This window comes from Anser anser, assembly GCF_964211835.1.
Source record: "Anser anser genome assembly, chromosome: 8".
NCBI classification, from domain to species: Eukaryota; Metazoa; Chordata; class Aves; order Anseriformes; family Anatidae; genus Anser; species Anser anser.
Genome location: NC_139728.1, coordinates 31,035,743 through 31,059,347, shown reverse-complemented (window position 1 = coordinate 31,059,347; position 23,605 = coordinate 31,035,743). Strand labels below are relative to the sequence as shown.

The window sequence follows — 23,605 nt, the reverse complement described above, 5'->3', positions numbered from 1 at the left end:
CTTCATTTACCAGACAGTTGGAATCGGCTCCCCAGAGGTGAGATCGCCGGATTTCTTCTCTCAAAGCAGCGTTGGGAAGACGCCTCTGTGCCCACGGGGGACATCTGTGTGCTCAGTGCACCCCGGGAGCAGCCGGGGGCCCCCAGGCTCCGTCACCCGTCAGGAAGGAGTTTCCCTGCCGTGGGCTGCTCTGAGTGCTGGGGGACACCCGAAGCACCATCTGAAATGCCATCCGAAACACCCTGCTGGGATCCTGCCCTGCAGAGGAGCTGCCCTGCTGCATTCGACTGCTTGGGACCTAGCTCAGCTGTTAAACAGCTGAATTTTATTTCCCTCATGTTTATCCCTCGTGCAGAGCTGCCAGCGACTTGGACTTAATCTCGCCTCCAAGTTGTCTTTGTCCTTTCTCAATGCGCTGTGCATTCGGTCATCGAAAAACGGACCCTCTCCAGAAGAGGGGGGGGAGGCACAAAGAGAAACTAGGCACGCTGCCCATCACGAAAGCTGTGGCGGGGGGGGGTCCGTGCTGCCCCCACAGCCAGAGGGGCTGTGGGTTAGGGTTAGGGTGACACGGAGCTGTGGGAGGGCCGGGCTGCAGGGTGCAGCAGCAGTGTGACACCGTGCTGGCTGACCACCAGCAGCCCCGCGTGCCCAGCTCGCATAAAGGCTGCTTGTGAAAGTTGGAGTGTTTCTCTCGTACCCTGCAATTAGGTCTCATTCCCGTCGCTGGAACCAGCAGGCCCTTCCAGGGGAGGGATGGGGGACCGGAGGGTCCCACGGGTCCCCTGCCAGCACTCCCTCCTGCTTTGCTTCGCTTCCTGCTGCTGCGTGCCCCCGTGGATGGGGTACTGCAGGGACACACTGCGGGGTGTGCTGTGATCCTGGAGGGGTGTTATTTTTTTTATTACCACTGTTTTTTGGCCTGGCATACTGCCACGGGCCCGGGCCCTTCACACTTGGCAAGCAGTAGTGTTCTGAACAGGGAACATGGGCCCTGCTCCCCGGGCTGTGCTGCAGCGTGGCCGTGTGTACGTGCCGAGCCATAGCTCCTGTACCTCCATCCCTCGCCGAGCAGGGACCTGCCGCAGGCGTGCAGGCACCGCAGAGCCTGCTGCCCTGCCCCGGTGTCACCTCAGGGAAAAATAAACATGAAATGGTTTAATAGCGGTTTGGCATCGATGAATGAGCCGTCCCTCAGGAGTACAAAGTGACGGCTGCGCTGGGCTGGGCGTTAGATAATGGCGCCTTTATTTATCGGAGGGCGTAGCAGTACGGAGGGGCCTCTGCAAGTCTTCTGTTTAAAAAAACGTGCTTTCCTCTCTTTTTATATCCAGTGAACTTAAAATATTAATACGTGAGAGACTTCTTGCTGCTTTGCTCTTAGAAAGAAATGGTGTACAGCATGGCTGTGCTGCGTGCTCCTGTTCGGATTCTTGTAATTTGTGTCTCTTCGGAGGTTTTTGTAACTTCAGAGAGCTAGTGAAGCACAGAGGCATATTGTGAATAATTCTAACACCTCTGTTTGCTAGCACACGCTTCTTCCCAGATAGCCGTATTAGCATGCAGCTGGCACGGAGCCATCCCCGAAACTACTTCTCTATTTTTAGACTATTGTTGTGCGAGTGAAGATCCCCTGTGCGAATAACGCGCTGTAAAGTGAATCATGGAAAAGATCTTGGGTACTGAATAATCAGCAGTAAAATACTAGGGAAAAAAGGGTAGGGTGTGGGGGCGGTCAGTGCTGAGAGCACGAGAGGCACCGAGCAGCCCCTTCCTCCCCGCAGCCTTCTGTAGCCCTGTGGCTGGGGCGTCGTTGAGAAATCTGAGCTGGAAGCACCACCGGGATCATCTCTTACTGTGGTTGGTCATCCACGGGACATGCAGTTAGCTAAACAAACTTGTCTTTTTTAATTATTTTTTTTTTATTAAGATAAACCTGTGACACTAGCGAGATTGTCGCTCTGCGCTGGAGCTGCTAGTAGCAGAGGTAATTACACAGGCCTTATCTACGAGGTCTGTGTGGCCAGGTTTGCTGAGGCATCGCTCTGCCACAGGCCCTGCACGCACAACTCCATCTCTTGGTGCTGGGTAAGACAGATTTCTATCTATGTATTTGTACCTTTTGTCGTCAGGAAATTCTGGAGAATCTTGTTTAGCATGCGTGGAGGAACTGAGTAATGACTTTCCCTGAGTACGGCAGCATCTGAAAAGCTGAGTGCAGGTAGATGCCAGCTTGTCCTCTTCCTTCCTCCCTTGTATTTTTCCTCTTCTGCTGTGGCTCAGCCTTGAATAATTAAAGTACTCTGCTCTCTGTCCCCGCTCCTCTGAACCTGGCCTCAGCCTGCATTTGCTTCTTTATAGAAAATTAGGAAGCTGTTTGCTTATCTCTTGGCTTCAGCTGGTGCCATCGACCCGAGACCCCGCTAGGATTTGGCTGCTGTAATGCTTCCCGGTCCCCAGACAGCCCGCGTTCCCCCGCAGGGCTGTGTCGCTCCTGCAGCCAGCTGGCCACGGGCTGCTTCGTCCTGGTCCCAGGTCCAGCACTGGGGACGAGGAGCCTGAGCTGCCGGGAGAGTGCTCGGAGGGCACGGAGGTGTCCCGGAGGGAGGGCATCCCCTCATAGCAATGAGAAAATGGTCCTTGTGCAGCTCGTGCGGGTGCTGCGTGACTTTCCCCCGCTGTTGATTTTTATCTTTGGCAGCATGCCGTTCCCAGGGCACGGCTGAGTGTGTCTGGGGGGAAAAAAAAAAAGAAGAAAGCAGAAGTAAAAACCAACTTGACTGTCAGTCTCCTGCCTCCTGCGCGTTCCTCCCATGCACTGTTTTGACAGTAAATAGCTCTGCTCTGAAACACCTCTCCTTTATCTCGAGGCTAGGCCTGGCAGCACGTCAGCTGCTGCCTCTCTCCCCCTTGCTGCGGGCAGGCGGAGGCACGAGAGCTGCTGCTGGGCCGGGGGAGGCCGGGCACCCCCCCTTTGTCTGTGCACCACCCTCCGTTTTAGTATTAATGCGGATGAGTTGCAAACCTTCAGATTCATTTCTTGCCGAACTGCGTGTCCCTGTCCTTGGCTGTTCCCCCTACGATGATTTATGTATCTGGTGTTGATGGCCCTGGAGGGCCTTCGTCCAGACTCTGCTCTAATGGGAGAGGTTACCCTGATCCAGAGCATGATGGAAATTCAAAGGGAGATTATAACGCCTTGCTTTGAAGAGGTACGCTGGTATATATTTTCTGCCGTCTGGTTTTCATCCTCAATGGCAGCAGCAGCGTTTGGATTACCAAGATGAAATAATGAAAGCTGTTTTCGTTGGATTTACTCCCAAGCATTCCAGTTGGTTTTATGGCTTCTGAAATGAAGTTTGCAGTTCTTTTTAATTGGGCCAAGTTTAACCTTATGTTCCCATTTATCTGGTTTTGCTGGTCTCCTAAATAGCGGATCTCAGACGGCAAATGCCTATTTCGTGGAAACCCGACGAACGGCTGCTGCGGGGAGGAACCCGGTATCAATCTGGATGGTATAGATCACGTGTGCGTGAAAAAATGCTCGGACAAATCTTGTTGCATCCACATTAAGGCAGAACAGAGCCACCTCCAAACGCCGTATAAATAGCAAGTCTGAACCGCAGATCCCATCCACGCCCCTTCCCACCAGTTGGGATGAGTGTGCCACCACATGTCCCCCACGCAAATAAAACCGAAGGAGATGACAAATATGTGGGACACGCGGCGCTTCAGAGGCTCCCGCTCGCTGGCAGACACGGAACAGTCTCCTTCGGAGTTACGAGGACCAGATTGCTTTCGGCGCGGCGCAGCGCGCTGTGCTGAACTTCAAAGCTCGTCGAGCGTCGATGTTTTTCCTCGCAGCCCCCTCCCGTGCGCAGGGTGCTGCCCCGACGGCCCCTTTTCCGCGGGGTCCCTGGTGCGGAGCCGTGGGCTGTGACATTTTGCAGGCCTCCACGTCTTCCCCTGCCCAGGATGCGGGCGGTGATGGAGCCCTGCGGGGAGGTGTGTGTGTGTGTCAGCTTGCCCACGGGGGCGTCGCTGACCTCGTGCCAGCCACCGCACCCTGCGCGGGGACCCGCCGGCACAAGCGGTCTGCGGCGGGAGCGCGGCACCGGCACAGCGAATAACGCGCGGAGCTGGCACGGCCTTCAGCGGCTCGCCCGGGGTTTGGTGGCTGAGGGAAGCAGGCGAGGCTGTAGCGTGCACATGCTGCAGGGCGCGTGGCTCCGTCGGAGCCTCGCCTTGGAGCTGTGCCTGGTAATTGGGGAGGATTTCACATCTGGCGGAGCCGGTGCGGGCTTGCCGTGGGTTTTTAAGCTGTGTTTATGTGTTGCTGCTTGGCAGACTTGGACTGTAACTCGTTCGGTCTCATGAGCTGGCTCGCTTATGGTACCTCAATGAGACTGTTCTAGCCCTGTTTCCTCCTCGCAGCAGCGACCTCCTGGCCGCACCCCAGCAAGAGCGTGTTTAAAGGCAGGTACACCCCGTGCCCGTCCTGTGAACAGGCCCAGGAGAGGATGGGTCGGCTCTTCCCACAGGAACAGCGGTGCTCTGAGAACTGAAAACACCGACATACACGCTGGAGCTGCGGGTCTCCGTGTGACGTTTGCACGCCTCCTGCCCCGCGGTTCAGGGTGGAGTTGCTGGCCTACTGCAGCGCCCGAAGCCCAGGAACCCCCCACCTCACCTCTCCTAATCTATGATTTGCCCCTCTCGTTTTTCCTCCAGGTGTGGGAGAATGCGAAACTGCTGAGCCAAGCTTGGTGTGGCTGCCTTACCTGGGTGCATATTAGTTCTGTGTGTGCTTGCCGGCGCGCAAGTTGGTGCAGCCGTGCGGGTGGAAACCAGCCAGTGCTGGGAGGTGCAGGGGGAGGACCCCAAAGCCCCGGTGTAGAATTGCCTAGGTTAAACAATACGTATAGGAGACTTCAGTTCCTTCATGTGGAGTTGTTTATCAGGCCTTTCCTTTTTCCAGCAGGGCCACCTTCAATTTTTCTTTTTTTTTTTTTGTTTTTAAAAGGAACTGGGTATTGTTTTGCTATCACTCTGGGAGCACTGGTTTGTCTTTTAGGAGCAGTTCTGGGCAGTTCTGCAGCAATCTGTGCTTTTGATGAGGCATTTTTGACCCTCCAGTAGTGTCACTGTGCCCCCCTCCCCACCTCACTCAGGGATCTCTGTGATCCTTTTTGTTTCTTCCATTTAAAATCTCTCTGCTAGAAAACCCCTGTGTTAAGGGGATTATTCTAGACCTCTTTATTCAGGGTGTTGGGCCTCAATGCTTATGGATGATGAGCCAGAAGAACCCTGAGGTTACATTGATAGACGACGAACGTGACCCTGTCTGAACGAACAAAGTGTCCCACTAGGTGCATAGATCTTCTTTATACATCTGACCATATGCAGCATATACTGTTGTATAGTTCTTTTTTGTGTGTGTGTGGTTTTCTGTAAATCAAAGCTATTTCAATGTCAATATAAGGTAAATCCTGCGATGCAATGTCGTTGCTTCCCGAAGCAGAAGGACCTATTGCTTACCCTTGCGGTACCTGCAGAAAGTCTGGGTAACGGCGTGTCTGCTTGCTCCTCTGCCAACCCACAGTGAAGTCTGCTGCACTGCTTTTTGGTCGACCGTCTGTCTCTGCAACTGTCTCTGCTCCAGATTTATATGAATTATTGTTTCTAATGCTATATGAATAAGTAATGCTCTTCACCCCCGACCATAGTACAGCAGCACACCATGGTATGTTAGCAAGACATCAGTCCTCCGTGACCAGGAAGAATTAGGTTCTTTCTTCTCTACCAGAGGGGAAAGAAATGTTTTGAAAAATGTAATTTGAAACATTCAGAATGCAAAAATTTCCATTCGTCTCCGTAACTGTGTGCCTCTCATAGGTCCTTTCTGTATACAGAGGCTCTCCTCCCTTTCTGTACCATCTGTGTCTAACGAGCTCCATGTTTCCTTCCTCTTGCAGAAGAAAACGCAGAAATTACCCTGGATGTGTCATTAGCGTATCGCGATAACATGTTTGATGAATGGGAAGAAATAGCACACGCGATAGAGATCAGGAAGCTGAAATGCACCTTTGGCTCTCCAAAAGTAAGGTGTTCTGATGCGGGGGGTGGGAGTTGTTCTTTTCCTTTCCTTTGTGGTGCTTCATAGAATTGTTCAGTTGTATCTTGCAGACTTGTCACCTTTCTCTTGGCTCAAAATCTTTGAAAATCTAATGAGCTCCGCATGCAGCTTAGTTCTGTTTGTGGCACAAGAGAAAGGGTGAAGCCAGGTGGTAAGGAAGAAAAGGTGGGAGGTCAATGCACAGGTCCAGGTGCAGGCAGAATTGTTGTGGCCTCTAACGTTGTGGTCTGGCTGAAACTTGAAGGCTTTGGGATCTGTTTACCCAAAACCATTCCGGAGAACTTGGAGCTTTCCATCTTGTGCTTCTGTGATGGACAAAGCCTCGTTCTTCAGGAGTAGCAAGGAAATAGCCCATCGGGGACACTGCAGCACTCGCAGAACTGGGAGAGGTGGGGTGGGAGTTTCTTAAAATGACTTCTTAATGCCTCAAGCTGCAATCTTACAAGCGACAAGCACAGCTAGCAATGAGAACAGAGTACCTTGACCCAAAACAATCAGAAACTTCAGGAAAAAGGTCCCCAACCCACTGGTGAGTCTCCAGACTTGCACAGATTCTCCCCAGGCCTTCAGAGAAGGTGGGGATGAGCAGATGGTCTCTCAGTGCCAATAATGCTCTTAGGCAAGTTCAGCGTTAGGGCCTGTGCAGCCGCGCACCATGCAGGACGTGGCTGACCACAGTCTTGCCACTTGGTGCCCTTTTGCTAGACCCTGGAGTCCGAAGGCCGTCACTACGACTGCGACTTCCTTCCCTTCATGGAGATCGGCAGCGTGGCTCACAAGTACTACCTCATCAACATCCGTCTGCCCGTGAACGAGAGGAAAGGCATTAATGTGGGCATTGGGGAAATCAAGGACATCCGCCTCGTGGTGAGTGTCTGCCTGGCTGCCCCTCTTCAGAGGGACTGCGCCCCGCGGTGCCGCAGCCAGCCGGGGCACCTGCAGCCCATCTGGTTCTCCTCCTCGATCCGCAGCAAAAGTCCTGCTCTTCTTCCTGGGTAGCTTCTGCCTGAAAACATGCACGGCACCCCAACTTCCCTCCCTCGCGAGGGATCCGTCCCTCCGTGGGATGGTGCAGGGACCTGTCTGCCTGTCACGGACGAGAGCACGGGGAAATGAGAGGCACAGAGCAGCAGGGCTCGGAGGGGACCGGGTCTCTCTCAGGGCTGGCTGTCGCCAAGCAGATGCTCGAGATGGCAGTCTGCTGTCCTTGCTCCTGCCCTCCCATGAGACGTGGTGGCCACGGGTGCTGCCGGCTGGAAAACCTCCTCCCGCTGTCCCTTTCAGCAGCGGTCAGCCAGCAGGCTGTGGTGGCTGCAGACGGCGGTGGGAGGGCATGTGTCTGGAGAAATGCATTAATTTGGTCACTGCTTTGCCCACCAGCGGTGACTTAGCTCCATGAGTATCTTGTTACTTGTCTGAGCAGTGCTGTCAGTTTTTTCCACGCTGTGTCAGAAGTGCCGCTCTCTCAGACCGCTTCCCACCTCGCGATGGAAGCTGCGGGTTTTGGCATTTGTTTCCAACGGGACTTTTGAAGCCTGCTCAGATGGCCTGGGTGCTGTGTAGGCAGCTGCTCCCTTCCCTGTGTTGGCCAGACCGCGTCTTTCAAAGAGCGGTTGAGTCTACATCTGCTTACATGTCAAACGCTGCAACGTGTGTGCCTCTCCTGCCAGCCCCTGTAAGCACAGGCACAGAGGTAACGATGTTAAAAACCTGTACAGCTGTCACGTTCCACCTTGTTTCTCCCTAGGGTATCCATCAAAACGGAGGCTTTACAAAAGTGTGGTTTGCCATGAAAACCTTCCTCACCCCCAGCATTCTGATCATCATGATCTGGTACTGGAGGCGGATCACGCTGATGACGCGCGCTCCCGTCCTGCTGGAGAAGTGAGTCGGGGCGCGGGTGCCTGGGTGAGGTGACCCTGGCCGAGGTGGGCTGCTCCCAGGCAGGGCATGTGTTTTGGGGACAGGATTCGTCTCTTCTCCCTCTCCTGTCCATTCCCTCTACCCAGGGGCACCCAGAAACCTCAATAGCGTCTCTCTGCTTCCCCGCTAACCTCCCAGAGAAGATGTTGCGTTTACCCGTGGCTGCTTGGAGGAGCTTAGTGCCAGGGGGTTTGCTGGCAGGAGGTGCCACCTCCTGGCCCTGGTGACAATCTGCTGCCCCTGCCTGAACAGTGCCGGGTTTTCTTGTCACCCACTGGGCACACCTCTGGCTGCTGCGGCTCTGTGTTTTCTCCCTGCAAACTGGAAAGAGACAGAGATAGTGTTTCTCCCTCTCCAGGGTGATCTTTGCTCTGGGAATTTCCATGACGTTCATTAACATCCCAGTGGAGTGGTTTTCCATCGGCTTTGACTGGACGTGGATGCTGCTCTTCGGAGACATTCGACAAGGCATTTTCTATGCCATGCTCCTGTCATTTTGGATCATCTTCTGCGGAGAGCACATGATGGTGGGTGTGACAGAAAGGAAGGTGGTTTCCATGCCCCCCTGGCCCTCGCAGCAGTAACTGACAGCTCCCTTTTCCTCGCTTGTTGGGATTTGGAAACAGTGCTGTGGGTCTCGTTCCTGGTGAGAGGACTGCTGGCTAACTTGCTCTTCCTCATCTCTCCTCCTCCTCCCCACCTCCTGACCCTTCGATTAGGACCAGAACGAGCGGAACCGCCTCTCGGGGTACTGGAAGCAGGTTGGACCCATAGCTGTCGGCTCCTTCTGCCTCTTCATCTTCGACATGTGCGAGAGGTGGGTTCCGCGCTGCCCTGAGCTGGTGGGCACCAGGCAGGCCTCCCCCGAGCGGCGGGCTGAGGCTGGGACCTCTGAGCACGGGGCTCGAGGTGCCTTGGGGAGCGAGCGCTTCGATCCTTGGGGCTGGATGCGCAGGCCTGCCTAGTGAGGAAGGGAGCAGGCTCCCAGTGAAGATGCTGAGGCCTTCAGGCACTTCACAGCAGCACATCTTGTTCCGGAGGGCCAGGAAGACATGTGTCCACCTCGTGTCCTCCTCGCCCACAAGGGAAAGCAGCATGGGGCTCTCTGTCAGCCTCGTGGCCTGTGTCGCAGCTCTGTTTTTTCTCCTCTTTGCAGGGGAGTGCAGCTGAAAAACCCCTTCTACAGCATCTGGACCACCGAGGTCGGCACGGAGCTGGCTGTATCCTTGTCCGGGCTCAGGCAGGCCCGCGCGCTCGGTGTCGGTAGCTGAGGGAGATGGTCCCGTCCTGCGGGTGCTCCTGCCTGATATCCGTGGGCTGTGGGAGACCTTCCTTCTCCTGGCCAGGCTGTGTGGTGGGGCTCGGACATTGTAGGGGACCCTGGCGGTGACTGGAAGAGGTGGTCGTGGTAGGTTTAGTGCCAGGTACCTCCAGCACCGGTGCTGTGCTCCGGGACGTCGAGGCAACACGGGGGATCTAGGTCAAGGGTGCCATCATGGCCATCCCATAGGGAGGTTATTAATGACCTTCCTGATCGTATTAGAAGTGAATCGCCTGAATGATGTTTTCTATTACTTCATGTCACTTTCTTTTAACTTACACTGCTCAGATGGCCTTTATTATAGTTGCAGGAATTTGCTTGTGCCTTTATTTTCTCTTCCTGTGTTTTATGGTCTTCCAAGTTTTCAGAAACATCAGTGGAAAGCAGTCAAGCCTGCCGGCAATGAGCAAGGTTCGCTGTCTTCATTATGAGGTAGGCACTCCTTGTTGTACTGTCTTTATTTTCAAAATGCATTTTCACCCTTAAGGATTACACTGAAACCTTCGCTGTCAATACAGGCCCGAACTGGAAGGCCTGATCCTCATCAGCTGCTCTCAAGTCCCCCAGCTGCCTTTTTGTTCCTTTCAACTGCTGTTACGTTTTTTTCTTTATTTGGGTCTTTGGTCCCGATACAACATTTTAATCCCTCAGGAGGGTGTGTAAGCCAGCTCTCTTTTTGCCTTTTTTTTTTGAGTGGTTGTCATCTCCGGGTTTACTGATGTGTGTTGGGGGATAGAATAAAATTGCCCAGACTGCCATTTAAATTACTACGGGGAGAAAGTGCTCCCTGTACCTCAGTTTCTCCTTCTCTAATATTAATGATTGTGTTTAATGGCAAGTATTACCAAAACCACCTAGTTTTTCCATGGCACAAATTCAGATTTATGGGGTAGTCCTAACCAAATCGCAGGACAGAAACTGTCACACAAAGGTCAAAACCCAACGTGCTCAGCTCATTTTCCCCTTTTTTAGCCTGTAATTTTGTATGCTGTTTCTGCCCTAGCTGTCTTTAGCTGCTGCAGAACATGAGGAGTTCTCTTTCGCTGCTTGAGCCGGGAGAGCCTCTTGTTTTCGTGGTTGTGTAAATATTTATAACCAGCATTGTTGTGTATAACGATGGTCAACTTGTGGTTTCAACAGGCTGGTTATCACCCATCAGGGGTGCACATGAAAAATAGAAGATCAGACTTGAGAGAATTTGCACAAGATATTCAGCTTTTTTTTTTTTCCATCTTTCCCTTTAGCAAGAGGCACGGGATGTTAGCTTGTGTTGTAGAGCTGTTGCAGCCGTGCTGTAACTGCAACCATCTGGCAAGCACGAATCTGGTCTGGAAGAGTTAAACTAATGGTCATTTGTTGTCACTGTGGAGCCCAGTAATGACGCACACACAGACGTTTCCATCAAAATTCCCCAAATGGTTTTTAAAAAAAAAAAAAGAAGAAAAAAACAAAACCAAAACAATTTTAAAGTAAAAACTTAAAACTATCAAGAGCAAATACAGTACATGGTAGGATTCCCAGCCAAGAGATTTTGAGCCATAAAGTTTCTTATAATTTACATTCTTTTGTAGTGCACAAAGTAATTTTGACAAGCGTTCAGAATTGCTGCAGTTCCCTGCCAGAGGGACTCTGGAGGTGGGCGTTAGCCCATACAGACCCCTGCTATCACCGTACAAGTGTCCCGTTGTCTTGCTAAAACCCGAAATCTCTCCACAGATGTTTGTTTAACAAAAGCTGTGAGCTATCAGGTAGGCTGTCCCTTGGATGAAACCCATAGCTCAGACTGACCTGCCTCCCCTCTCACATTAACTCTTCGTAAATCAGTCACAAAAGCAGCTGTAATGGAAAGCAAGAGCTGTCCAGACACGCACACCCTGCTCGGAGCATCGGGGAGGAATGCAGACGTGTGTGGGGAACGGAGAATATTGGCTGTCATGAATGCAGCACGAAGGAGTGGGTGGAGGTTGTTTTGGTTTGGGGTTTCGTGGGTTGGACCCTTTTTTTCCTTTTTCTTTTTTTTTTTTTTATACTCGTGTCTTGTACATGCTAAAAACAAAAATGGGTTTTTGTGGATTCTGTTAATGTGACCAGTGACATTTCTTTCTAAACAGGGGCTGATTTTTAGGTTCAAGTTCCTGATGCTCATCACCCTGGCTTGTGCAGCAATGACAGTCATCTTCTTCATCGTGAGCCAGGTGAGCGTGACAAAATTCAGCTGCGTTTGAAAACATCAGCCGTAAATTCCCCACGTGCTAGGAAGGCTGGGCTACCTGCAGCTCAGAGAGACCAGGCCTGTGTCTTATAGGTAGATTTGATAATAAGTTGCTTTTTAAGAAGTTGTTTTCATGTATTTGAAACACTGAAACTTCCACAAAGGCCTTTGGCTCACAGGGTCTGTGTTTTTTGAAATATCAGCCAAAACAGTTTAGTCATTTCTGAGAACTCAGCAAGAGCAAAAATGTTCTGTTCACATTAAAAGAATCTGGTGGCTTTTATGCCCACAAAGAAATACCAGAATTCAGTCTGCCCTGGTTTTGACTTTGCAACCCTGTTGTTTCTCGCAGGATATATACCTATTTATTCCGAGCTATGGTGCAGTCTCTCTGTACGCATGAGCTTATACAGCTGTTTAAATATACTTTGATGGTTTACTTCAAGTAACAGTCTACTGTTAAGTGACATCTTTGAAACAGATGCTGTCTTATGGCAGTTCCTAAGCATAAGCAGCGTGTAGTTTCAGGAGAACGGTTGTACAGCCTTGCAAATCCTGCATTACAGAACTACATCTGCAGGGTCTCACTCCCTGCATCACTTATGCTTTGGGGTATGTGGTGGGTCCCAATGGAAAACACAGCAGCAGATGATTTTGCTCTTAAAAATCTGTTAGGCTGAAGCAATGGTATGAGAAATGCCACTTGGCAATTCAATTAATCACTGAGTATTAATGACTGTAGCTGTCACTGCGAATGGGCGTAACACAAACGATCTTGTCCAGCTACTCTTTTCAAGCTAAGCTTTTGCCTTCCCCTGAAGGCAAGGTTGTGCTGCCGTGGCTCCTCTTCAGAGCAGAACGTCCTGGTGTTTTCACGGGAAAGCTCTTCCTATCGGGAAAAGGCATGCTGCTGCCTTGTGTCTCTCCCTTTAATGGAAAGGCAGCACTTCACTGTGAACAGTGTGTGTGTCTTCAAGTCGTATTAATATTGATGATATTTTGGTAAATCTTGACAGATCTCTATGTCTAAGGCTGATGCAGTCAGCCTGGGCCTCTCTCGTAAGGCAGAAGCAGCAAGAAGGCATTCAGCACATTCACTTTTCACATTATTCGTGCTGCTTTCCCTTGTATAGGAGGCCTATTTATGGAAGTCTGATGTTTTCAGATGTAAGTAGTTGTCTCTGAGGTACTGCCCTTTGTGTGACAGCCTTTGCTGAACACGCCAGCTTTGACAGCCGTCTATTGCAGAATGTGAAAGACTGTGCCACGGTTAAGAATGATAGATCAAAGTTATAGGAATCCTGGTGCAGTCACTGTAAGTACCATTTTTTCCTGCATGCTGAAGAAGAAAAGAGTGCTTCCCTGACGGGGTGACTGATGCTGTTGTACATGCGTTGTCTTCCTCCTGGGGAACCGAGGCTTTTCTCGTGGATTTGTTCCAAGCCCAGAGCCGCGGGGGTCACATCTGTGTGTGACTCTGGCCTCACTGACCGTCCGCTTTCTCTCGGGCAGGTGACGGAAGGCCACTGGAAGTGGGGGGACATCACGATCCAGGTGAACAGCGCCTTCTTCACCGGCATCTACGGGATGTGGAACCTCTACGTCTTCGCACTCATGTTCCTGTACGCGCCGTCACACAAGAATTATGGGGAAGATCAGTCAAACGGTAAATGGCTCCAAGTCATCTACGTGTGAAGGTTACCACAGGAAGGCAGCAACATAAAGTGGGGGGTATTTCTGTGTATCTTTTTTGCCAAAGTGCACATGCAGCACACTGAAATGTTATGCAAACGAGGGTTTGTTCTTCAAAGCACTTGTTCCAGCAGACATTTTAATTATTGACTAGGCTAGACGGGTTTGAATATTCAGCCACGGCTGTCTGAAACGTTTTAGCTTGTTTTTTGTAATTTTTTGGTATTGCCCAGTCGTGACTGCATAGCTCAAACATAAGGGTGGGAAAAGGATTGGAACTGGGGCAAGGGGAGAATGGCAGTGCTGTTGGTTTCCTTCCGGTGGCCTCCAGTAGCACGGAAATCTTCATCTGACGATATGTTCACATCTAAATGACTTCAAATAAAAGCATTCATAGAAACTGCATGGAACATAGTTCAGGTAGCTCCTGAGAGCCTGGGCTGAACAAAACAGATCTTTTTGCCTTTTAATTGCACAGTACTGTATCGTGAGGGCAGTCTGATGGCGTTATTGTTTCCCAGGTGACCTGGGAGTGGGCAGCGGCGAGGAGCTCCAGCTCACCACCACCATCACCCACGTGGACGGCCCCACAGAGGTTTACAAGCTGGCTCGCAAGGAGGCTCAGGAGTAAGGCCGAGATCCCGGCGGCTGAGACGCGAGACAAAGTGGAGTACACAGGACGACACAACGCCCTCCTGCAGGAGATGTGTCCGACGTAACTTGCTTTCTGGGCACCCAGCATCTAGTGTATTTTCACAGAGCAGTGACGCCGAGCATAACATTTGTAAACTCTTTAATATGTTGTAGTTATTTCTGGGGGGAGGGATATGTATATTGTGTTACACTTGAGCACGTAAAAATCTACTAGAAAAGCATTAATGTTGCAAAGTCGCACGTTCAGGCGGTACAAGTGGCAGACCTGGCCTTGGGCCATTTTTGCTGGGCTGTGTGTGTGTGCCTGCGCATGAGGATGGGGGGGACGGAGCAGAACTAAGGCTTCATTTTGAAAGCATTTAATTCACTCATCTATAATTGCATCAAACAGTGTTTGAGGTCTTTGGTATAGCTCTGTAGCCCCACAGCAAACCTGTCACTTGAATGAAATAGAGCTGGGGAAGGGGGTAGACTGTTCGTCGTATTTAAGATGTAAGTAGTAAAAGAAGCAGCTACACGCTTTTTCGGCAGGCTTCACAGCTGTTTGTTAAATACAGGGGAATGTAAAAACTGGATTGCAGGAGGTGTGTGTGCTCCTGTCCCAGTGCCCAGAGGTACTGATCTCACAGCCAGCTCCTGCCTGTTCTCAGCCCCATTTGGCTCCCCTCGCTCTAGTCTTCCTCTGTCTTGCCTTTTTGATACATCTCCTTCATTTTTCTGCTGCTTACATGCCAGGGGCAGAAGAGCAGGGCCCCAGGGTGGGCAGGAGATGGGCCCTTCCCAGGGGAAATCCACGTGGCGCACACTCATGCAGACGTCTGCTTTTCAGACGAGGACGCTCACCCCGTGCTGTGGCTGCTGGTCTGACTCAGACGGCTACCAGTGCCAGGGGAGTGCGAACTCGCATGGGGTGGAGGCGTAAACTGGGCTGTGCTGGGGGCAAGTTACGAGCCGTGTTGGTGGCTTGGACACAGCCAGAAGGGTCGGTGCTACTCAGGACCCACCTTGTTGTAAGGCCTGGGAGAGAACTTGAGGACACAGCTGGCCTTGGTACCTGGCACTAGTACGTCTGATAACCCCTAGTAACATGCAGCCCAACCTCCCCACCCCACTTCTATCCCCACAAGGTAATCTACTGCTGCTCTCGGTTGCATTTCCCACTGGGACCACTGCACCAAATGCATTGTGCCAGGAGGTGCTGCCCTGCTGCGGCCCCAGTAAGAACGGCACTCTGAAGTGGCATTAATGTGCCGTTTATTGGAGCTGCTGCTCTGAAGGAGAGGATAGCACAGACAATTTTACAGCCCCTCAGCTGCTGGGAGCCCCAGGCTGTGCACCATCAAACGGGGCTCGGCACAGCGTGCCCGGCAGACCCCGTCCGCAGAAGGGTTTCCCTGGCTTTGTTAACGGGAGCGATGAGGGACACCGAATGCCACACGCCACGTGAAGTCCCTCGTGCTGCTATGTCTGAACGTGTGAGATCGCCGTAGCACAGAAAAAGTGCTAAATGCTCCTTGAAGAAGGAGCTTTGGACGGTTTGGGATACTTGAACTGGAACACCAACCATTTGGGGTAAGTTTATATTTTTGTGAAGTGGGACACTGATGCCCCTGTACTCAAAGGAAATGGTTAAAGGAAATGAAAAAAAGAAGGGGGCGTGCTTGCTGTAGCGTAAGCAGTAACTCCTGGGACCACACCTTCAGCACGGATGGCGACGTGCAACCCGTATGCCATCTACCTACAGGAACGAGTTGTGGGGAGAGCAGGCACGATGTACAGCAGCAGTTGTCCTGTTGCAAAGTGGGTTAGACGAATGCTCGCAATCATAACTCCGTCATTCCCCTGGCTGAGTGCTCGACTTTGCAACGTTAACGTTCTTTTTAGGTTGGGTTCTTACGTGATATTTATGTTGTTCCCATAGATGTGTCCATGGTTTCTTTTACAGCTTAGGATAGCATTGCATTTTGTAAAGGCTCTTTACAAACGGGGCATTGCAGCTTTAAAACCAAATTTTGTGTCAAACACTAACAATTTGTTTACGGGGTGTGTGTATGTGTGAGCGTGCGCGCGCGTGTGTGTACTTTTTTTATTTCTTAATTCCTAAGCCCTACTCATCTGTCTCGGAAATAGTCCCTGGGTCTTATTAAAATATATTCTTTTTTTTTGTTTAGGTTGAGTTCACTTTTTACAGAATGCTTTTAAGCAACCTGGAAAAACGTGTAGATTTGTTAATTTAAATAAAATATACCATATTGTGGACTTGTCATTGGCCTGGCTCACCGACTGAGCAACCGGGGCCCTTCTGCTGGGACCTTGGCTGCCTGCGTTTGGCTCTCGGCGCAGGCAGCAGCCGGCTGGCAGCCGCGGGCCCCGCAGCTCGGTGCTGAGCAGAGCTCGCACTGACACTTTTCCCTCTCATCTCTCTTCAAACCCTTTGCGGTGCAGCAGCGCGGGGCTTTGGCACCGAGGGCTGCTTGTCCTTCAGCCCTTTGCTCCGGGACTGTCGGCAGCGCCGCTTCTCCCTTGTCTCGGGAGGCTCTGCTGGGGTCCTGCCGCGGAGCTGGCAGCCCCGGAGAGGACACGAGGCGTGGGGTGGGCACTGCGCAGCCCTTTGGTTTTCCTTCGGCTCTTCCATGACCTCAGGAGTTGGGCGTCCGCCTCTAGCTGCTCCGAATTCGAAGGCGCAGCCGCCTGCTGGGGAAGGCTCCCGGGGCAAAATCTGTCCCGTGCCAGCACCGTCTGGCAGCGTGGGCACGGCAGCTCCCCGCTGCCTCCCACCCTGAGCCTGCAGCAGGTAAGCGGGGTACAAGCAGCTGCTGCGGCGCCAAGCCCACCGCCTCCACCTGTAACCCGGGCCGGAGAGGTTCTGGTGCCCCTTGCGCCTGGGGAGGCCGAGTGCCAGCGGGTGCAGCCCCATAACCACCAGCCCGGAGCCCCCTGCAGCGGGGGGCTCCCTGCTCCTTTCCCCAGGGCACTTTTTGGGAGCCGCGGGGCCGCCCGGCACCTGCGGGGCTCCGGGGGCTGCGGAGCTCCTCGGCCGGCCCCGGCGCCCGGGGCTGGGGGAACGGGCAGGGCTGGCAAGCTCCTCGCTGCCGGGTGCCGCTGCTCGAGCACGGGACACCGAACAAAGCTTCAAAGGAGGGGTTACGGGAACGGGCCCGTGTCGGTCTGGGCACGGGCTGCCCGCTGCGAAGCAGCGCAGCAAATCCCCATTGCACCGCGCCGCCTTCACAGCTCCCGGCCCCGCTGCTGCTGCTTGCCTTGAGGGAAGTGCACTGAGGTGAGGAAAAACCACCCCAAACGCCAGGGGCTAGTGCCAGAGCCTCGGACAGGGGGGTGCCAGCAGTGCCGTGAGGTCCCCGCAGCCTGGCACCAGCTCGAGCCCCTCCTGGTGCGGCCGGGCATCGCCGCAGGGATGGAGCCCAACCCAAGCCACTCGGTCGCCTCTTAGAGGTTTGGTCAGCGCAACCAAATGGCACCTTCTGCACCTTCTGCGCCCGCGTTTGGCCTTTGGAAGCGAGAGCTGTTTGAAGGGGAAAGCCCTTCCCTCCCGCCCGCAGCGACGGCGGGATTAGAGCTGCGAAGAGAAGCGCCCCCGGCGCAGCCCCCTTGCATGGGGTTTGTTTTATGCCCCTACCGTATGGATCTCTGCTGCATCCCTCTTGCGTGGAATTTTCCTGGGATGAAAATAAAGGGCTGGCCGTGCTGCCGGGGGGAGCACTGCAGCGAAGGCACTGCAGGGGAGGAGGTGCACGGCGCGGGGACGGCGGCTCCCTTCTGCCCGGCCTCACCCTGCCGAGGCTGCCACTGCCGTTCCCAAACAGGAGACGAAGTCTGCGCACGTTTATCGGGGAAAGCAAGCAACAGGCAGCAACAGCCCTATTTCGGGCAGGATCTCGCCCTGTGGTGCGTCACAGGTCTGCACTCCTGCTTAGCACCCGACATTGCACTCTACAGGAGCTGATGGCTTCTTGAGTTTTCCCTCTGCCGGAGACTGACTGTCATAGGAAATCGATACAAGCGCCAGGCTTCAGAGCCAGAGTTTTAAATGGGGTACGAGATTTTACCCTGGCTGCAGTTGCTGGCTCCCTCTGCCTCTCACCTCTGACACGTGAGAGGTGCCGGAGCTCCGCAGGCTGAGCCTCCCATGAGTGGTGGGCAGGGGCTCGGCATCTCCTGATGCTGTTGGCCATTCCCCTGCTGTTTTGGGCCGGCCTGTCTCGTGGAGAGGGAACAGGCTCCCACTGAAGCTGCTGGAGCATCCTGGCGTCTCACGGCAGCACATCTCGTCCTGTAGCACCAGAGAGAAACGCTTCCCACCTCGCTGCCTCCTCACCCACCAGGTAAAGCAGCACGGGGGGAGCTGGGTGCCTGCGGGGGCTGGTGCTGTGCTCAGGATGTCCCCGGGCAGCAGCACAGTGGCTCCAGGCGCTGGATGCCCTCATGGTCCCCTCTGAAGATGACGCGCTGCTGGGTGACAGCATCCCACAGCTCCTCTGAGCCTCATCCCTCCGTGCCGCGGGCGTGGGGCAGCAGCCCCTGGCTGAGACAGTCCAAATGCTGCCCTACCCTTTGGCTGCGTCTTCGTCTGGAGTCAGGGATGGTTTTACCCACTGTAACAGCAGCAGGCACCCGTCTTTTCTGTTTCTCCACCCTGCTTTCACCGCGCTGAAAGCCTCTCGGGCTCTCCAGGGGAAGGGCACTCCTCCGGGTGCAGCCGAGGCTCACTCGTGAGATGGATGTTGTGGCTCAGCGATGGATAAGCCGCTCTGGAACATTTTCTGCTGAGTGTTTCACAGGCTGAGCCGCGCTCCCAGGGGTCGGCTCTGCCGGGCAGGGACAGCCCTTCTGATAAGCTAGCACCGGTGGCACGCACCTTCTGGTTTTAAGACTCATCTCTGTAATTCCAGAGAAAAATCCCCTCTCTGCCTTCTCCGTTGTCTCGTACCTCCGTAGGAATCAGCAACACCCAAATCGGCGTTCAGATGATGTCCCAAGGTCCATCCCCTGTGAGGCAAAGCAGTGGAAATGGAGCACGGTGAGGATGGAGCAGCCCCAGTGCCTGGCACCGTGCTCGCCGCCGTGCCTTCTGTACCTGCCCCAGCCCCCTGGGGCATGCCCCAGCGGCACCCCAGGCAGTGCTGCCCAAAAACCGGGTGCTGTAACTGCGGGAGGTGAGGCCCGGAGGCAGCAGAGCCTCCTCTGCAGCAGCACAGAAAGCGAGGTCTGCCTGTCTCCGGTTCTGCTAGGAGCAGGCCCTGCAGACTCCCTCCCTTCTGAAGCAAACCCACGAAGTGTGGTGGGGCCCCCCGCGCTTGCTAGGGGGTGGGAAAGGAGGATTTTCTGCCCCAAATGTGGATAAGAGAGGAGCGCTGCCTGGGCTTGGTAGCCCTGGCAAGCACATCCTGGTGCAGCACGGCTAGTCTCGGGAGGTCCCCGGCCGCCAGAAGCGATCTCTGGCAAAGTCAGCACAGAGAACGGACGGGACCCTCTCCACCCACCCCTTCCGTGGGTGCCCACCACGCTCCCCCACCATCTCCCAGCTCCCAGAATCCTCCCGGATGATACCAGGGGAGGCAAAGCAGCGCACGGCGCCTCGCCCCTGCTCTCCGTGCTCTGCTCGCCCGAGGGGCTCTGGCAAGCAGCTGCTTTCCATTTCGAACGGAAAATCTGGTCGCCGTCAGCTCCGGCCCCAGCAAACCCTGACCGGCAGCGGGGCACGGAGCCAGCACCTGGCGGCCACATCCTTCCTCCGGCCGCCTGCCCTTCCCTTCCCGAGGCAGGGGCACCGCGCCGCACCCTGGCTCCCCTTCCCACCCCTTCCCCTGGTGAGCCTGGCGGTGTCCAGGCTCCGGCTGCGTCCCCGCTGGCCGGCTCGCAGCTCCCTTCCCGTGGCGCTCACGGGAGAGGCCAGGACCAGGCGGGGAGCGGCGAGCCGCCCGGCATCGTGCCACGCTTGGGAAAGGTTGTTTGAAACTGGGATAGCTGCCTCTGAGCAAAAGTGACTAGCCAAGAGAGCGGGTAAGCTAATAATTGCTAGTTAGCATTTCCTTGTGGCTAATAAATACCTCATAAACACCAGGAACGAGGTTTTAGAAATCGTCCCTGGAAATCCCCGTTAATGACAGGATTCGGGCGAAGCGGATGCTCGGCGGGCCGTGAGCGCTTCTCCCAGCCCGGGCAGACGGGAGCCGAGGGCCACGCGCCGGGCACGGCCTCTGCCTGCCAGCAGAACACGCAGGGAGGACCCGGGACCGAGCACCGGCTGCGTCAGCAGCCCCACGGCGAGCGTGGCCGGCTAAGGGATCAGCCTTCGTGCCACAGCCCGGGGAGGGCAGACCTGGCAGGGGGAACATTTGACGGCAGGGCAGAAACGGGCACGGACGAGCTGGCTGCCAGCCGCCCTGCGGCAGGGACGTTTAGGATTACATCGGCATTTTAAAACCGAGATGTTTGGGGGTGGCAGGAGCCTTACCAACGCCGAGAGAAAAGGGCTGGGGAGCGAGAGCCTGCAGAGCATCGCTACGGGTGCAACCGGGCTGACCTCCGCAAGTCCCCGCGCAGCAACATCTGCACGGGAGCACACAGCCGCCAGCACGTGCCGTACATCGCCCAGAAGATGCCCGGATCCGGCATTTGCTTTTGCTCACAGGCAAACCCAGGCAACCTCGCGTGGCTGCCCAGCCTGCAGCCCCTCGTAGCCGCACCGCCGAGCCGAGCCCAGGTTTGTTGAGCTGCCTAATTCACAACGGGAGAAAACGGCCCGAGCAGCGCCAGCTCTGCAGGCAGCTGTGGATCAGCGGCTGCGATGACAGCACTAATAATTCGCTAATGCAATAAAAGTTGACTAGGACTAATTTCCACCCCTTTGAATTAAGCACGAAGCGATGTTGATCGGTGTGCTGTTAGAGAGATCTGCTTCATTCCCCTCTTTTCATCGTTATTACTGTTGTTATTACTACTCCTGCCACTGTTCGCTTCAGACAAGAACTTTCAGAGAAGCTCAGCGTCACCGGCACTGCTTGAAAGGGCCTCTTGTTAACATGGAAGCTCCTTGAGAAAAATCCTCCGGGCTTTTTGGATTAGACACAAACACCAGGGTAGAATGAAATAGCTCCAAAGCCCCCTTCCACCCTTGTTTGTTTGGTTTTGTTTTGCTCTAGGGCAGGGTCAGGCATTACGAGGCTGCTTGGTAAGGGTGGAAGTGGATCCGAAACAGGTGGGAGGACAGCATGGAGTCAGCGATGCACCAAGAAGCAGAGAGATAAGAAATGATAGCCTGGAAATCCACGCAACGGTTTGGAAAAACAAGCTTGGGTTAGGACCAAAAAGTGGCGCTTTTGTCTAGATTTTCTCCTTGCGGGGCACACTCCCTCTGTTCCAGGATTCGTCTGAGACCGTCTGTAGACGTGCTGCTCCCCAGCGCCTGTTCCAGCCACAGCAGGAGATTTACAGAGCTTTTACTGCGCCAGGCACCTGCAGCTGCATTCCCAAGGTCGTCCTCCGCCGGGCCAAGCCCTCCTCCCGCTGAGATGGGGGCAGTCAGCGGCGTGCCAGCACGCGCTGAGATGCTCGGGAGCGATATGGGTCTGTCACAGCCAGCTTCTCCCAGGCTGTGAGCAGCACGGCGAAAACCTTTCCGATGGTATTTTCTACAAAGCCGTTCCCAGCGGCCGGATGGCCGTCATTTAAAAGGACAAAGCGTCTGAACAGGCAGAAAGCCCCGGCGATTTGGTGAGATCAGCTTTCTGGTTTTGTGGCACGGAGCCTGCGCCCTCGTGGAGGGCACCTGTGTGAGGTGTGTGCGGATCCCCGCTCACATCAGCACGTAGGCCGCATGCATCTCGTCTTGTTTAGTATTGAATTCGGTTCGTGACTCTGTAAGTCGCCGTCAGGGCTCCAATCCAGGCGTTCACAGCCTGCCTTCAGCTCCTCTACCTGGCTTCTGCAGCTGCTTCAGGCTGCTGTGGATCTGTTAGCCTAAATGTGGCACAGCAACGTCCCGCCAGGAGCAATCCTTCACTTCCCCGGCTCCGAGCTCCCCGGGAGCAGCTGTGATCAACGCTCCAGAAGAGATTTAACTCCTCTGCTTACAGACCTGTGGGAAGCAGCAGCATCACCCTCCTGTGACCAGGATGTAATCACGGCTTTGAGACCACAGCTTATTAAACGCCCTCAGCTCTGTATGTTGGGATAAGCAATTATTTCTTAGGTACCACCAGTGAGTTCAGCCTGCCAAAGTGACGGTCGCTGCCAGTCTGTGCGGGGAGCGGGGGCAGAGGGGGAGCGTTTGGTGTCCAAGACGTGCCACCAAAGGGCCACGCAGCCGTGTGTGTGGCTGGGGGGCACGGGAGGCCAGGGCAGGTGGTCTGCAGATAGAAGCTGATGAGAATCACATCCCTGTAGTCCTTCAGAAGCACTTTATTTGCCCCTTTTAGAGCTGTTGCCCCTGCCACCTGTGGCCCACAGCATCGAGGAGAACACCAGGGGCTCCAACTTTAACCATGTTTTCATTTGCAGCTTCTGTGAGAAACAAACGGCAGTCCGTAGGATAGCTTGGGTGGGCTGATCCAGTGACCTAATGCTTTAGAGCACATTCTTATTGTACAAATCACCGCTCACACCTGTTAAGGAAATCTGCTCTTTGCCATGGAACATCTGTGCCAGCTGTTTGGAGGACACTGAAGTCCCCTGCAGCCCAGCTAGTGTCCTCCCAGCCACATCCACCCCGAAAAATACCACCCAGCACCGTTTCCCCATGGAAGAGGCAGGCGGGTTTAGCGGTGCCTGCAACCCGAACAGCCCAAAGCTGCCTCCCCCCTGCAAAGCTGCCAGCCCCTGCAGCAGTCGGGAGAGCTTCGGGCTGCCCTCTCCCGAGGAGCACGGCACGGGGTGGCCCTCGCACAGCTGCACCGGCCCCTTCGGCTGCTGAGTTTGGCCAGCTGTAATTTAACAACAACAGCCGTAAAGGGGAGAAGTTTTGCAAAAGGCAATGCTTCTGCCTCGCTCTGGGGCAGCACAAGAGCTGCAGACAAAGTAGCCGGGTGCTGATACCCCTTACCCACGGGTATCCCCGCTATCCAGGCTGACGTTTGTCCCCTCCACACGCTTCCTGCCGCGTGTTCTGGCAGCGCAGTACCAGCAGTGCCCTCTGCCACATTTTAAAGTTGGCATCCTCCTCGGTTCCCACCCTCTCCTGCAGCTTTCCCAGGGCCCGGCCTCGTCCGAGGCGCTGGCTGGGGACTGTCTGTCCTCGTCCTCCTTTCCCTAAGGTTTGGCCGTGCGGCGCCGATGACTCCCTGATGGCCTCCCCGGGACCCGCGGCCTTTTGCAGGCTGCTAGATGGGAAGCCCCGGTCCAGGCTGGGAGCTGTGTTTGGAAAGACTCATTCTGGAGGAGAAGGAAAAAAAAAAAAAAAAGAATTCTTATCTAAGCAATACAACACTCCCCCCTCGGTCACGGTCAGACCCGGTTGCGATGGCCGCGGTAGGAAACGCCGCACAAGCTGAGAGCAGCTGCACTTCTTCAGGCGGCCCCGGGAAGGGTCGTGCCTCCCAGCAGCCGGGCTGGGACGTTCCCAGCTTGTGCAGCTTTGGGAAAAGCTTCGTTTCAGCCTGCCCTGCGAAGGCAGCTTCCCCTGCTCGAGGGCCGCGCAGGAGGCACTACC

General features: G+C 54.5%; 1 protein-coding gene across 1 annotated transcript in view; it reads left to right on the top strand.

Annotated features, from left to right (window-relative positions):
* The window catches only part of WLS (Wnt ligand secretion mediator), a 32,097-nt gene extending 15,900 nt beyond the window's left edge, over positions 1-16,197 (top strand). The window contains exons 3-12 of the mRNA XM_083845753.1: positions 5,976-6,100; positions 6,842-7,003; positions 7,884-8,020; positions 8,418-8,586; positions 8,779-8,876; positions 9,216-9,279; positions 9,669-9,812; positions 11,492-11,575; positions 13,105-13,258; positions 13,806-16,197. Coding sequence (XP_083701879.1) covers positions 5,976-6,100; positions 6,842-7,003; positions 7,884-8,020; positions 8,418-8,586; positions 8,779-8,876; positions 9,216-9,279; positions 9,669-9,812; positions 11,492-11,575; positions 13,105-13,258; positions 13,806-13,915 — 1,247 coding nt within the window. The 3' untranslated portion in view covers positions 13,916-16,197. The remainder of the gene's footprint in view (positions 1-5,975; positions 6,101-6,841; positions 7,004-7,883; positions 8,021-8,417; positions 8,587-8,778; positions 8,877-9,215; positions 9,280-9,668; positions 9,813-11,491; positions 11,576-13,104; positions 13,259-13,805) is intronic.
* Positions 16,198-23,605: the final 7,408 nt, after the last annotated feature.